General features: G+C 41.9%; 1 protein-coding gene across 3 annotated transcripts in view; it reads right to left on the reverse strand.

Moving 5' to 3' along the window:
• Window positions 1-851: 851 nt before the first annotated feature.
• KPNA1 (karyopherin subunit alpha 1) overlaps window positions 852-16387 on the reverse strand; it is a 48644-nt gene continuing 33108 nt past the window's right edge. For 2 of the 3 annotated variants that reach the window (XM_044449776.1, XM_044449777.1), the window contains exons 9-14: window positions 8900-9063; window positions 7489-7567; window positions 6033-6158; window positions 5432-5559; window positions 4815-4993; window positions 852-4100 (exon numbers count right to left, since the gene is read on the reverse strand). In XM_044449776.1, the coding sequence (XP_044305711.1) occupies window positions 3913-4100; window positions 4815-4993; window positions 5432-5559; window positions 6033-6158; window positions 7489-7567; window positions 8900-9063 (864 nt within the window). In that variant the 3' untranslated portion in view covers window positions 852-3912. The remainder of the gene's footprint in view (window positions 4101-4814; window positions 4994-5431; window positions 5560-6032; window positions 6159-7488; window positions 7568-8899; window positions 9064-16387) is intronic. The other variant, XM_044449774.1, reaches the window with a different exon arrangement.

Here is a 16387-nt window from a genome sequence, read left to right on the forward strand (position 1 = left end):
TGGGATTGTTTTTAGTGTGGGAACACCCTCCCAGCAATAAATTGAATAGCATTAAATTGTTTAGGAGAGAAGATAAAAGTTTAACTTCAGCAGCATTGCCTCTTCAAGGCCAGGTTTTTTTTTTTTGGCTGGTCAGCATGGACCAAAATAAAGGTATGCAGTCAAGGACACTGTCATGGAGTCCTCCTACTAATGGAAGTTTCTGAGACAAGGGACACTTTTTTCTCAAAAGTAAATACAGCTGTATGTAGCTGCCCTGTACTAGAACTAAACCACCTGCATTTCAGAAGGCATTTTAACCTATTTTTTCTCCCACTATCACCTAGTCTTATGTGGTCTGCCCACAGGTCAACCCAGCAGAAGTCATTGTATGCTACCATAGAAACTTTAGTTATGACCAAGGATTTGTGGCCCCACTGTTGGCACCGGCAGAGGAACAGAACCGATCAGGAAAACTAACCTGCGCACTGATTTTAGGAGAACAATGCAGCAGCTTTGAGCATCCTTCAGATCACATGTGGATGGACAGAGGGCCTTCTTTGACAGGGACATTCAGTTTACCCTGCTGTTGGCTGGTAAAGACAGAAAGCACCAGCTGCCTCAGGCTCATTTTTTCCCCTCTCCAACACAAAATGGGGTGTTCTTACCCAAAATAGATGCCTAGTTAAAAATGTATAGAGCAAAAAAAATGTCCATTGGTACATATCTGGAAATGCCTTTTAAGGGTTCTGATGACATTTTTCAAGTGCTGGTGATTTTTTCAAGAATACAGCTCAGGCCATTTTGCTTTGCTGCTCCTTCAGTAAAAAGCATTACAGATGCTTCATCTTAAAAAAAAAACACCACTCCCATTTCATTGAATGTATTTATGGTTTAATTCACCCCTTTAAAGAGAGAATTGTCATTTCCTAGCAGGAACACCAATGCACCACATTCTCACTAGCTTGGAAGAAAAACTTTCAGTGTGAGAAAGATAAAGGATGTGTGTAAATATACATATATACATACACATTAGCAAACACACTAGAGGAGTGTGTACATGCATATGTACTCTAGGTATGCATACACATATACACACTATCAGTATTGGTGTATGTGTGATATTTCAGTATCACACATACGCTTTACTGAAGTTGGCTTACAAAACACGTAGCTTCCCCCCAACCCAAAACCTATCAAATAAAGTACATGATTTAAAACAAACCTTATAGAAATGACATGTCATTGGTAATTTACATTTTAAAAAACCCAGCCACAAAAAAATCTGGAAGCTGAAACAAGATTGCTATTCATCAGTGCTTCTACCACCCTTTAAGAAACAAACATGATTATTAGCTATGGGACATAAAGGCAACATTGTTATTTTTAAAGATTACCCATCTAATTTTTTTTTTTAAAAATGGGTTGCAATGCACTTTCGCCCACAAAAAGTTTTGTAAACCCCAGTTCCTTGCCCCAATTTATCTTTCTTGCACACTGTTTGCTTCCTTGCTTGTACCTGTGTCTTCCTTACATGTGTAGCTGTGGTGCCATTTTTTCTTGAAACAGGTTTAATAAACAGGGACCCGGCTTGTTCATAATGCTAACCCATGGTTTTTTGCCCTATCCAAGGTTTGTCCACCCAATGGTAGAATAAACCATTGTTTTCTCAGTTCCGGGGTAGTTTGTTTCCCTCCTCCTTTGCCTGCTCCCCTTCTATATCCCAAATGCTTTTGCAGTGGTCAATAAAGCATGCAGAGCTGCTTTTTGACCGCTCTTGCTCACTGCTTTTATAGCCTGGCAGAACAACTTATGAGTAACAACCAGTAACAAACCATGGGTTGCCTCCCTGGATTTTTTGTGGCTAATAAACTATGGTCAGTCAGGCCAGGTTCACATAGCGTAACCCAGAATTCAAAAACCAATGGGTTAAATAAACCAACATTTTGCACAAAGCAGTTCACTGACTTCTCAAGGCAATCCCAGCCAGTTAAGGCTCACATAGACAACATGTATCGTTTGTTGCCAGACTTGCTTATGTGACAGAGGCATATCAAAGTGAGCCATGGATTCTTTTCCCCATAAAGGACCCTCCCCACGAACAACAAACATAATTGGAGATTAATTTATTGCAAAACAGATTCCCCACCATTTCAGGTTAGACCTTAAAGTCCTAAAACAAAAGAAGCCCAAGAGAAGTTGACAATGGTGACCTAAAATGTTATTTCAGTGTAACAGAACACTACATTAAAGTAACTTGAAAGTAGAGGCTGCTGGATAATGGATCAAAGGGGTAACTGAGGGCTTCCATGAGAGAATCTCACAAAACTTTGATGAGAGAAGACCTCTTAACAGTTTGACAAAGTAGATTTTTTGTGGTTGATTTTAGTTATCTTCTGTTGATTGTAACATGAATGCTCCATCGGGCAATTCTGATAACAGAATTATGGATGAACATTTGTTTTCTTAAGGTCACAGTGACTTAAGCCACTACCTAATTTGGGAGAGGGTGCAAGCCCCCTAGAATATCTGAGCATTCACAGAAAAACAACACTGCTGATATGTTAAATTAATACTGTGCTGCCACAGTCAGCTGGCATTGGAATGCAAGATGATGATCAAGGCATTCATATCCAATGCCTTCAGTCCAAGCAATCTGGAGAGCCACAACCTTGGTGCATTCTACAAATACATGGAAACTGCCGTGACACACTAGGCTGTTGCAGGAAGTTGAAGTGCTGTTTCATCAGAGATCAGCTGTTTGTAGTGAGGACTAAATGAGAGGTGCAAACTGAAGTTAGGCAGATGATTTCACAACTGAAGTGCTTGTAGTGTAGCTGTGAAATACAGACCTCACTTGAGAGGGTTAGATTCCATTAGGCAGATTTGTTGGCATGTAATGAAGCTGCTAAAGCCCAAGTATTCTTTGTGCCCTGTCTTAGAAGCTACAGTTCATGAGAGAGATGGATCCCAGGGAACTCATAACTTCCTTGCATCAATAGTTTAGCATATTAAGAATGCACAACAAAAATTTGACCGAGCCCTGTTTGACCAAGCAGTACAAAAACTCAAGCAGAGATTTCCAGCAGTAATGATGTTAATGAGGGCCAATTTCAAAACATGAAAGGAAAGTTCAGTTTGAACACAGAGAAAGCCAATTTATGCTGTGGTAGATGAGCAGTGAAGTTCCTCTATCCCTGGCACAATTTAGGGCATCTTCACGAGAGTACTGGCTGTGCTGCTAGGAATGTACAGAGAGATGGGCAGTTCCCCATTCCTTGTGCAGATAGAAAAGAACTCCAAATCCCATGCAGTCAAAATAGCAGCATAGATGTCACCTTGCTGACAATATTTCAGTGTTGTTAGAACCTGGAGAAGCTTATTCATTGGCAGCTATAAGTGCAGGGAACAAAGAGCTCATTCCAATATCTGTAAGTATCATATGTATATATTTATATATATAAACTGGAACTGAGGCTGCCACACACAAAATCACTACCATTCATATTCTGTGTGAGCATTAAATAATTCTCTTAAATCACTGAATGAGGCAGGCACCCAAAGGAGCCGCGCAGAAAGGGTCTCTCAAAGCCTCCCTGTGGACAGCAAGAGCACTGCAATACACACACACACACAGAAACTCCACCCTTGTTTTTAGAATCTAGGGTTATACCACTTCAGTGTATACTTCATTGGGAAAAACTGACACTTTTATAGAGGCGCTCCAGCTCCGGAGAGATGGGCACAACAGTTATGGTAAGCCCTTACCAAAGTGGCATCCTACAACTAAGAGCCAAATGTTTTCCAGTTGTGTTTAAGGAAGTGTGTGCGCAAAGCAACAAATGAGCTCACACAGATTTATGGAAAACAGGACCAACTCGGAGCTCTACATTAGGACTGGCTGGGCAGAGCAACACAGCACACAGGAGCACCTCAGAGCTGGAAGCCTTCCATGGGAGCCTCACACTGCTGAAAGATGTACTGTTGTTGGCCAAGATCTACTTGTGGAGCAATACTGCTGTCCTCCTCTTCTGTCCCAAAGTAATGCTCAATCAGATCGAAGGCCTTCTGGTAGATTTCTTGATTCTCATGGCTCTGCAGGAACTCAATCTTATCCAGGCCTGCAGGGAAAACAAACAACATCCCTCATATCTAGAACAGGAAGAGACACCCTGCATGATTCAGCTTTTTCTGAATCGGAGGGAGAGAAGCTAAACCATCTGAACTGTGGCACCATCTTTCAGAACTCTAGGTCTATTCAACCTAACATTCCAAAGCGTGCAATCCATTGAAGTTTTTCTATTGCTGGATCCACTTCTATCAGTGCGGTGAAAATTCTCCCTTTCCTCTCCAGCCTCCTCTGTGCCCTCAAAATTGGGTTCAGAGTGTTGAGAGGATCCTTCAGAGCAGGCTCTCTGGGGCACAGGGAGCTGCCGGAGGAGAAGAGATGGGGAAAGTCCTGCAGTCACACTGGATCGTGTCCATTTTCCCCACTGCTGCTAGAGCTGCCCTGTTCCTCAAACCGGCCCTTTTCTTACCTTTCATTTTCTAAGACCCTGAAAGTGTCACTTAGGTAATGCAAAGTACAGAAACATTAAAATAAAATACACTTCACACCCCTCAATGTTACAGCCCTAGCAAATGTGATTGGAAGATACTCTGACCACTAGTTGAAGTAAAATTAGTGCAAGGACATTTATAATAAGTTGCTTCCACATATACTCATAGAGAACCATTTTGCTTCACCGTACTTTGGAATTATAATGAGCAGTGGAACATAAAAGCAAAACAAACCTACTCAATTTTCTAGAATGGTTATCACCCGTCACCCTTACCATAGGCTTCTTCAATGAGTGCACAGTAAGGGTTAATGCCAGTGCCGCTTCGTCTGGCTTCTTGCTCGCCAAGTCTCAGGATATTTTCCAGCCCATTAAGTGCTACCTGCACAATCTTTGAGTCCATCACTGTAAGGAGGTCACAGAGTGGTTTGATGCAGCCAAGTTCTACCAGGTACCTGAAAAGCAGAATGAAATTGAAAAGCAAGACAAGCAGAGGACTCAGCTTGACAAAATAGCATCACCTTTTTAAAGGTCAAACAGCTTTGAAAGTTACAATGAAAAAGGCAAGACAAGACGTGTTAGATGTATGTTAAGAAGTGAATATTTTAAAGAGGGACATTGGGCCATTCATTTGTGGTTAGTGTTTCATCAGGGGTACAAGGAATCTGACCAACTATTTTCAAGAAATCGAACTGTTAGAAGATTCCAATCGACCAGATAAATGTAGACCTTAATGAATAGCATGCACAGAGGAGGTATAACCTGGAGGAAGGGGGCAGAAGTATCGGGGCACCAGATTTCAAAACAACCCTTTCCCCTTGAAGGATCTTTGTTTGAGAGCCCCAACATGACTGTTAAAATCAATCTGTTTTGAGCACTTTCCTGCTACTTACTTGATTTGCTCAGCAGAGCCACCAGAAGTTGCATTAGTGATAGCCCAAGCCGCTTCTTTTCTTGTCCGAAACTCAGCAGTTTGTAAAATATTTATTAGAGCTGGGAAAATGTTGGCATCTATGACAGTCTGAAAAACCAAAAGAGCTTTAATATTACAATTAAAATACATGATTTCTTGCTTAATAATGCAATCCTATGCACATACTCAGAAGTAAGTCTCATGGAACTCCCCGGTAAGTGTGTAAGGTTGATAGCCTAATGTTTCCTTCCTAGAATTAATTTCAATACACAAATTTGACATATAACTATCATATTCAAATGCCATTATTCATATCTATGTCTAGAGTGAAAAGCTATCATGTCAAATCCAGCAAAAAAGAATGACACAGGCCATTCTAATCATGAAAGATTTGGTTCTGTTGAGTGTCTACGTCTGAACTGCATAATTTCTTGTTAAAGGGAAGCTTCTCAGTTTAGGTCTCATTTTTACACAGTCTGTTGAAAAGTAATAGTTACATTCTTCTGCCTAAACCTCATACACAGCTACTACAGGCCTAGGATCTGATTTTATACTGATAAACGAATCTTTGCACTGATTACCTGGATCTGGGCTCGGTTTCCAGCTGTGATATTTGATATTGTCCAACATGCTTCTTTTTTAATTGATTCTTTAGGACTACTTAGCAAGTGTAATAAACTTTGCAGTGCTGAACAATTCAGTATAACCTGAAAAAATCAAGAGATTCTTAGGCTACATACAGATCTCAAATCTCCAGAATACTTATCTTAGAAAGACAAGAAAAGAAGAACATTACCACTAGAAACACAAAGATAAGCTTCATAAAAAGTACAGTTAAGAGATTTCGCTGATCTAAAACTAAGAGAAGACATTAGGAACAAACCAGAAAGTTTTAAGGAGAAAAAGGGAATGTAAGGTAGCAGCTGGCCTACCTAGACAAAAAGTTTGAGGGACAGGGAGAAAGGAACAACATGAGCAATGACTGCAAGGGGCAGGAAAGGAGGCATACAAGCCTTCTAAGTCAACAGTAGGAACAATATAGTGAAGCCAAGATAGTCACAGGCTGAGTAGCACACACACTGTGAGGAGAGGTGCCCTCCATGTTAGCCTTATTTTCAAGTGGGGTATATATTCTTAGATCAATTGTTGTTATTCATTTTCTATATTACTCAATCGCCAGAGCTCTCTGGGCAGTTTACAACACATACAAATACAATATTAACAATACAAGCAACATTAAAAACACCATAACAAGATTATCATACAACATTAAAAACCAAATTAAAACACATATAAAAATAACAATAGCCTATATTGGGGTCCCCTTCATCGGTCATTGCCTTGCCGTGGCGAAGGGGCTTACGTAATGAGGTTATGAGCTATGCAGTGCGGGGGCACTCAAGACAGACAGGTCATAGCAGAGACCTCTGACAAAAGGTGATCCACTGGAGAGGGAAATGGCAACCCACTCCCGTGTCCTTGTCATGAAAACCCCATGGACAGAATCAAAAAGATATGACATTGGAAGATGAGCCGCTCAGGTTGGAAGGTGTCCAATGTGCTACTGGGGAAGAGCAGAGGGCTAGTATTAGTAGCACCAGAAAGAATGAAGCAACAGGGTCAAAGTCGAAAGGACACTCAGTTGTGGATGTATCTGGTGTTGAAAGTCCGATGCTATAAAGAGCAATACTGCATAGGAACCTGGAATGTAAGATCTATGAATCAAGGTAAGTTGGATGTGGTCAAACATGAGACAACAAGACTGAACATCGACATCTTGGGAGTCAGTGGACAGGAATGGGTGAAAAGGAAAGATACACCTAGAAATCTAGGACCCCAAAGGGTGTGCAAGTGTATAGGTAGATCCCACTTCAAAATTGTCCAAGAAACACTGAATTAGAGCATTCCATGCATAATTATATAACTCACAAAGAACTAGCTGTATCCCGGAGAGCTAGAACAAGCAGCACGCACAGACATGAGGTCTTTTAAAAGACAACAGGCTTCTAGTCAATTACTTAAAAGCAAAATTAATACCTGGGTTTGGACGTCATCCCCTGTAACAATATTCCCAACTGCTCGCAAGGCGGGAGATACCACTTTGTAGTCATTGTGCCTAAGAGGGAAAAATTACTTTAATTTACTTTAGTATGCACACACCCTGATTCAGACTCAGTTTTTTGATCTGGAAGGTTCTTCAAGGGTCCAAGCAGGACCAAGTATTTCCAGCTTGAACATAATATGGAATAACAATGAAAAAAATTCCAGCGGTAGCTGAAATATTTTTCTGTTAAGCACAATACTAAATTTGTCCACAGCTCCCAAGACCACTATGCCATGGGATATTCCCATTATACATATAGAACATGCCATATTATATTCAAAAAAGCTGGAAGCTGTTTATTAATACTGTGCAGCTTGATTGGTGTTTGTTGCCATTTGTACAGTAAATTATATTCCATTTCCTGAATTTTGGCACGAATTGCCATTTTGCCTAAGTGCACAACTGAGCCTATAAAATATGGAACTATTTTTTCCTAGGTGTATCTCCCTTGCTTATACTAAGGACAAAGCAGTACAATTATGAGCAAGTACAACCTGACAAATTTGCAATAAAAAGTCCTTTACATAATAAGTGTGTGTGTGTGTGTGTGTGTGTGGGAACCATCCTCATAACCCTATACCCTAGAAGAAGGGGCAGAATAAAAATTTCATAGATTAGTTGTCTGAAGTAGTTGTTTCAAACCATTCATAACATGCTTTCTGATACGGGTTTGCATTAGACATTTTGGAGTGGGAGATGCTGACATAAGATTATCTTGTCCTCATCTCTCTGCTGAAGAATGACAAAGGGGTGACTTCTGTGACAGACACAGCAGCAGCACTTAGCATGGCTGTTCTTCAGTTTTGAAAAGTCTGAGAGTGATTATGAACTGAATTCTCAATGACACACTTTCAGAGCTAGTAGTGAAAGACTGGGCATGAATTTATGCCACATGTGGCCCACTGATCATAATGCTGGCCACAAGGAACTACTTACTACAAAGTCATAGGTTTATGCCAGCACCCCAAACCCAAAGCAAGGTCTCTGTCTGAAATACACTCTTAAGTCACTGAAGGCAACCTGGTGCTGTCTAGATGTTTTGGAGTGCAACAGCCATCAACCCCAGGTGACATGATCACTGGGCAGGAAATATGGGAGCTGGACAATCTTGATGAAGGACACTTAGCATTTTTGCCACTGTCCAAGAGAAAAGCAGACATTAAAAAGCAAGGGTGGCCAACTTGTGGCCCTCCATATGGTTTGGCCTATAATGCCAATCATTCCTCACACTGGTTATGCTGACAGGAGTTATCAGCCAAAACACCTGGAGGGTCACAAGCTGCCCAGCCCTGCTACAAAGCCTAGTGCTATTCTGAAACTGAGGCTTTGATCTAAGGTCCTTACATTAGCAACTCCACAAGCCTCCTGCAAACTCCTGCATCAATCACAGCCTGGATTTTATCATTGGGTCCATCAGACAAGTATGAGAGCGCCCAACATGCATCAGCTAAAACATCCGTGTCATTGACAAACAACAGCCATGAGAGCACACCCAGACAGGGAGATACCTGCAAAGAAATGGGAGAAGCACATAATTAATAGAATCTACAGAACATTATTTTAATTCAAATGACCTAGTAGCTCCTGATTGTGAAGGACCCAAACACTTATGTACTACTTTAGGCATAGCAAAGGATTTTTCCAAGGAGAGCAGATCTATGAGGTCCAAGAGACAAAGACATCATGGCCAAAATGGGGGCACCACTAGGACCTGGGCCTTCTCCTTGTGGCTTTGCACAGAGTTCTCATCAGAAAAGGGAATGGTGGGAAGGTGCATGGCAGTACTTAGGGCTATTGGGTTGACAGTATATAGGTTTCAGTCCTGAAATCTCAAGGTAATTTATTGGAACCCAACAGATGTTGCCATGGTTTACCAGAATACTCATGAACACCACATTGCATAGTCATTTGGATCTTTCCAAGTCCTTGTTCAAATTAAAAGTTAAAATGGCTAGGTAAACAGAGTTTAATGTGAACCATCTGTATATGCAGAGTTCACTCAAGAAGCCCTCAAGTTTAGAAATCAAAAGGAAACTCAAAGCAAAACAGAGTAAGAATGGAAAAGCCTTGAATTACTATTTCATGAGCATATCTGGATATCTGTAGCACTTCTGAAGAGGAGCATGTCTATATGATTCTGTGAGATCTACAGAAGCTAGAGAATTCCCCTGCTAAGCCTCCACAGTTGCCTTCAGAATTTTCATTACTTTTCAAATGAAGAAAATAATTCTTCCAGGAGTAGTATTTCCCCAGTATTTTAACATCCAAGGAAATATGTCTTACCAGCAAAACATTCGGTGTTTTGCCTTCTAGTATATAGCAGATATGAAACACTGTATCTGGTGGTTTAGACATCAGTGCTTAAACTGCTTTTTAAAGGGACACGGGGTTTGGTTGGTTTCCTCCCTTATTTTAGGGAAATTCAGGAAATTAAGGAACAAACTTCTGCTTGTCCTTTGATTCTAAGAATGCCTAAGAAAAAGAGTAAAAACAAACAGGTCCTTAGATTTAAAGCATATACTCCGTTTATGCAGAGTCTGATCAACTGCTGCTAAGGTGCAGGCAGAAAAAAAGGTGCAGTGCTTAAGACTGTAACAATTAGCAAGGGCTGTGAGGTAAAGCAAGTAATTTACATAAACTTTAAAAAGTGTACATTCCAGGAGTTTCTTGTGCCTGAAAACCCTGGTAAGGGTGGGGGGGGGGGGGGGTGACCAATGTCTTACTGACTAAGACCACTGATGAGAGTCCCTGGAAAATAATGAACTAGAAAAGGTTCTGGAAAATTTTCCACTACAAATTAGCCAATTCACATGGCAGCCTAGACGCTGGAAAGTTTTCAGTTTGCACTACAGAGTGATTTAATTAAGCATTTCCCCCCCAAACATAAGTAAAACTAATAAAACTAAAAAAGTACTCTATGTTAGTTTTCTGTCCCAATACACCACATGTGCTTGTTCTGGAATATATGAGGAAAAAAAATTAAAGCACACTTACTGTGATTTAAATGCTATAAACTAGACACTGAAATATATGTAAAACTGTAATGGCAAGAACATTCATTGACTATAAGAAAGAAACAAAGGTACTGAAAATGCTGATATGTGAGTTCAAACCTTCGCCATCCAGATGCCTTCCAGATATGTTGGACTACAACTCACAGCACCTCTCATTGAGCTTGGCTGACAGGACGTGTTGAGGGTTATAGTCCAATACGTCTGGAGGACACTTGGTGGGGAAGGCTGCACTAATTTAAGCAACCGGAAGAACCATGCATGGTATTCTGACAACCACTCAATGGATTTCAACTTTCTTTTGCTAGAGTTCTTGAGGGGCATTCAGCCATTGCTTAATCATTCATTTCCCACTAAGACATGTGTACTTTAATTTTTTCACATATTTCCTAGGAATAATCACCTGCAAAATCTTGATTTCAACTTTGAAAGTGCTCAGCTTGCCTAACATTGTATTTGCAACTGACATTGATTCGTCGTTACTAATTAAAGCACTGAAAAATTTCCCCCAGAAGTTCCACCCCACATCACTTGCTAAGAATGAGGCCTCATGAGACTGGCATGGTCAGTTCATTTATCATTTCCTACAATTCTGAAACCAGTGAAACTACAGGGCAGCCACTAGGGGAGCCTTTGAAGTCTTCATCACTGAGGTAGGTGCTTATTTTTAAGCAGTGCAGCTTAAAGCTAACAGGCTGGCTGGCTTTCTTTTTGTGGTTATGCTAGGAAATACATTTGTAGGTTTCAGAGCTTAGGAGAGAGAAACAGCTTCTTGAACAGAAACAATCTGCTTCTCTTTGTCAAGCAACTTGGGGGGGGGGGTTAAACCCTCCCTTCAGTTAAAGGAGAACACCCCTGTCACAGCACAGACTCCCAAAACCTCTTCTGTTTCTGGGGGAAGACATCCAGTACATTCCAGAGGAAATATTTGGGAACCCTTGGTTCCCTGACCAAACAGTTCCCTGCCTCTTTCATGTCTAATGGGGAAAGATCTAGCACAGTTAATTGATTTGATGTAATAAGATAATTCAGGTTGTACCAACCCTGAGCTCAGTTTACAAGTTTGAGATACCTAGTGGTAGGACCTGGCACGCTAATGCTTCAACTTCTGGAAATTAGAATTAGCACTCGATGTACACTGAACAACCTTTTCTGGGCTGCTGGCTGAAGTAGATGTGGGCAGAAGTGGTGGGAGGCTGGGCTGGCAGGGAGGCAAAGGCCGTCAACAAAGCACCTCCTACAATGTGAATGAAAGGACATCTTTGTAAAAATGGCCACTAGGCTGTTGGTCTGGTTAGGGGCTCTGAAGGGAGGCATTCCACATCAACAAGTAGGAGAGGTGCGAGCTTACCTGGATGGTCCACACTTAACATCTCACTGTGGGCTCATGCAGGAACAGTGCCTCCTGCTGGCTGACCCCAATGGGCGAGTTTCTTGCAAAGGAGGTCACAGCAGCCCTGGGAAGGGGTGCTGCTGTTCACACAAACAGTCCGCTTCTGTGAAGGCAATTATTTTAGTATAGGGCCTGCTAGTCCTTTCAGCAGCCACAGCGGCAGGCTGGCAGGAACAAGGGACAGTGTTTGTGGCAAAATTCCCTTTTCCCAGCCTGTTGGCTGAGCTGGCAAGCAAGTGTGTCGTGGGGATGCAGAAGTGCTCTCTCTCTCTCTTTTGATTGAAGCACACTTCTTTCTCTGACCGCCAGTCACTGACTGGGGTAGTGGAGTGCAGAGGGCCTGGAAATCCTGCATTACCCCAGCTGGCTGCAGATGCAGAGCACTGCATGCAGAGAGCTCAGATGGTTCTCAATCCTGCATTACCCCAGGAGACTAAGGAAGAAGAGCACTGCGTGCAGAAGACTCGGAAAGGTCTCTTCCAGGGTGTGATTGTTCTTATACTGAACAGACCCTCACCTTCAAAAGGAAGGCTCTTAATTTGGTTTCAGGTTCCTCTCTGAAGCTGGCAGAATGAAGCTAGGCACATCTTCAGAAGGCTATTGCACTGGCTGAAACCTCTGGACTGAAATCAGCCACATGACTTGTATGTACAAATAGTATGTGCAGTGCATTTCAGCAATATTTGTATCAGTCTCTTTGTATGAGCTTTCATAGCTTTTTACGTGTGTTTTACATTTGGTTTTTAAATTCTGAAAGGTCACTTTTATTATTTTTTTTACAGTTGTCTGCATTTTATATTGATTTTATGTTTTGTTGTAAACCATCCAGAGAGCTTTGACTGCAGGGTGGCATGCAAATAATATTGATATTGACATTACAAGGGAACAATAGGAAACTGGTGAGATAATAGGTCTCTCACCAGTTCTCTCTAAAAGGAAACCTCTCCCAGAAAAAGTGCTGGTATCAAGACCTTCAAGTATGATAAATTTATTAATCCCTAGACACCCAACTTCCTTACTTCTCAATTATTAGGAGAAGATGAAGCCCTTCACTGTGATTTGCCATGTGTGGACTAGGGAAAGCAATCATGCTAGGGAAAGTTGAAGGCAGCAGAAGGCCAGATATGAGATGAACTGACTCTACAAAGGAAGCCACAACAGCGCGTTTACAAGAACTGAGCAGGACAGTGAAGAACGGGTCATTTTAAAGGGCATTTGTTCATAGGATCAACATAAGTGGAAATAATAACAAATCACGTGCCTCTATGATTATAGACATTAAGGACTGGGTACCCTAATATGAGAAAGTCACAGTTGCCTCATTGGACTATTAAGAGTTTTCAGTCTCTTTGATGGAGGAGAGTTGATTCTGTAAGCCATCTGGAGTAGAACAAGATGCATAGGAATTGCCACCACTGTATTGGTCTTGGCATGCATTAAAAACATGATCCTTAACTATGTTTAATTTCTAAATCCAAGACCCTGGACATCTTTGTAACTTGACATAAGTCATCTCCACAACAGCTACTCTGCAAAGGGCATGTCTGATTACACATGGTGATGCCCACAGAGGTAGTAGAAGTCCCCACAGAGGAAAGTTATAAAAAACTGAGAGGCACCTGATGGGGTAAAGTAAGCTTCTATGGGTTTTCCTAACAGCCATGACCACTGACTGGCCTGGATCCTGCTGTTAAGATCCGTTCCAACATCAGATGTAGCACGGTGGAGATGGCATCACTGGGAGTAGCTGGTATTAGAAGAGCGGCTGAACCTGCAGTTGTGACATCCAGGGGTTTCAAATCTCCAGGACCCAATGAACTCCATCCCAGAGTCATAAAAGAGCTAGCGGAGGAACTCTCAGAACCACTGGCTATCATCTTCGATAAATCTTGGAAAACAGGAGAAGTGCCAGACGACTGGAGAAGGGCTAATGTCCCTATCTTCAAAAAGGGGGAAAAGATGAACCTGGAAACTATAGACCAGTTAGTCTGACATCAATCCCTGGGAAAATTCTGGAGCAAATTATTAAAAAATTCATCTGCAAGCATCTTGAAGAAAATGCAGTGATTAATAGAAGCCAGCATGGATTTATCAAAAATAAATCCTGTCAGACTAATTTAATCTCATTTTTTGATGGGGTAACTTCCCAAATGGTCAAAGGGAACAGTGTAGACACAATCTACTTAGACTTTAGCAAAGCTTTCGACATGACATTCTGGTAAGAAAATTAGCAAAAACTGGACTAGATGGAAAAACTATTAGGTGGATCCAAATTGGCTGCTAATCCGTCACAAAGAGTGCTCATCAATGGCACCTTCTTAAATTGAATGGAGGTAACTCGTGGGGTGCCACAGGGTTCAGTCCTGGGCCAAGTGCTCTTCAACATCTTTGTTAATGATTTAGATGAGGAAGTACAAGGAAAGATAATCAAATTCGCAGATGATGGAAAACTGGGTGAAATAGCAAACACGCTAGAAGACAGAATGAAGACCCAGGGCGATCTTGATAAACTTGAACACTGCGCTGAAACCAACAGGATGAAATTCAATAAGGACAAGTGCCATGTCCTCCACCTAGAAAAAGAAACCAAAAGCTTTGAAACAAGATGGGGAATATGTGACTCAACAGAACTGAACAAGAAAAAGATCTTGGAATAATTGTGGACAATAGGCTAAACATGAGCCAACAATGCGATGCAGCTGCCAAAAGGGCAAATGCTATTTTGGGATGCAATAACAGAAATATTACTTCCAAAGTATTACTTCCATGAGAAGTAGTAGTTCATGGGCACCAAGTTCTGGGCACCAAGATTTAAAAAAGATGCAGGTAAATTAGAAAGTGTCCAGCGGAGGGTGACAAAAATGATCCAGGGTTTGGAAACACTGCCCTATGAGGAGAGACTGAGGGAACTGGGCATGTTCAGCCTTGAGAAGAGAAGACTGAGGGGGGACATGGTATTCCTCTATAAGTACCTCAAAGGCTGTCACAAAGAGGAAGGTCAAGATCTTCTTGCTAATGCCAGAATGTAGGACACAAAATAATCAATTCAAGTTGCGGCAATGCAGTTTCAGGCTGGACATGAGGAAAAGCTTCCTCACAGTCAGAGCAATATGACAGTGGAGCCAGCTGCCTAGAGAGGTGGTGGGCACTCCCACACTGAAGACATTCAAAAAGAACCTGGACAGCCACCTGAGTGGGATGGCATAACGTAGTGTCCTGCAACAGCAGGAGGTTGGACTTGATGGCCTTCATGGCCCCTTCCAACTCTTTTATTCTATGATTCTAGGTGGAGAGCCGTTTCCTGAGGCTATACATATTATGGCAAGTGCAGAGCGTGGTCCCGGTTCTGCTCATTATGGACTGCACAGATGGATTTGTTTGATTCTGAGAATGAGGTAGAGGTGCAAGTGGGAGAGGTCTTTGAAGTTTCAAGGTTGCCTAGTGAAGTTTCCCCATCAGAGAGAGAGAGAGAAGTGGCCTGCTCTGGAAGGGGAGGAAGGATTTTCAGGATGGCAGAGGAAACAGATGTGAAACCCAGTCCTTGACCCAGAAGGGAGGAGATGAGAGACTGGAGCCCTCCAGTTAGAGGGCCCCTGCCATTCCCATCATCTGGTCCTCAAGTAGCAAGGGCCACCTCACGGGTGAACTTAGAAACTTCACTGAAAGGGAGGACAGAGAGGAAGTTTCAATTTGGATTCAACTCTTTACATGGATAGATACTTCTCCCTCAACTTTTGTAAAAGGCCATTTAGAGTTCACACTGTTCTGCAATCTGCTGACTTTCAATACAAGAACTGCATTTCAAAGGATTGTCTTGAGTTTGATAACTAAAAGAGGGAAGGGACTAGTTCAGGACAGCAAGATGCCCAGGAGTAGAAGCCAATGGCACCTCTGGAACCTCTTGCTTTGCCAGGGTATCTATGGCATGTTACGAGTAACATGCTGAAAGGAGCTGCTCTGGTTCACATAATGCAGTGTGAACAGCTCCATATCTTTTGAGATATAAGCAGAGGATCTTTGATCCTAGAAGCAAGGATAGAGTGCTGAAATTAACAGGGCTGCCTCTGAACCATATCCCAACCATTATAGTGGTCATAATGATACTACTTTCTAAAACAGCCTTCCCCAATCTGGTGCCCTGCAGGTGTTTTAGACTTATCAGGTCTATCTAGCATGGTCAATGAACAGCAATCCTGGAGATGTAGAGAAAAACATCTGGAGAACACTGGGTTGGGAAGGTTGCTTTAAAGATGAAGAACTAGGAGATCTCCTAAATTCACATATACCTGAGGGCAAGCTTCTTAGGACTGCACTGTTAGTACAGAGTTGTGAAACTTCATTCACATACTTTATTTTAAGGAAGTATGTATGGGCACCATCCATTAGCTGCCCTCTGATTTACCTTGGTCCTTTTGTCTTTTTTCAGGC

The sequence above is a fragment of the Varanus komodoensis genome, unplaced genomic scaffold (genome assembly GCF_004798865.1).
Source record: "Varanus komodoensis strain SLA01 unplaced genomic scaffold, ASM479886v1 scaffold60, whole genome shotgun sequence".
NCBI classification, from domain to species: Eukaryota; Metazoa; Chordata; class Lepidosauria; order Squamata; family Varanidae; genus Varanus; species Varanus komodoensis.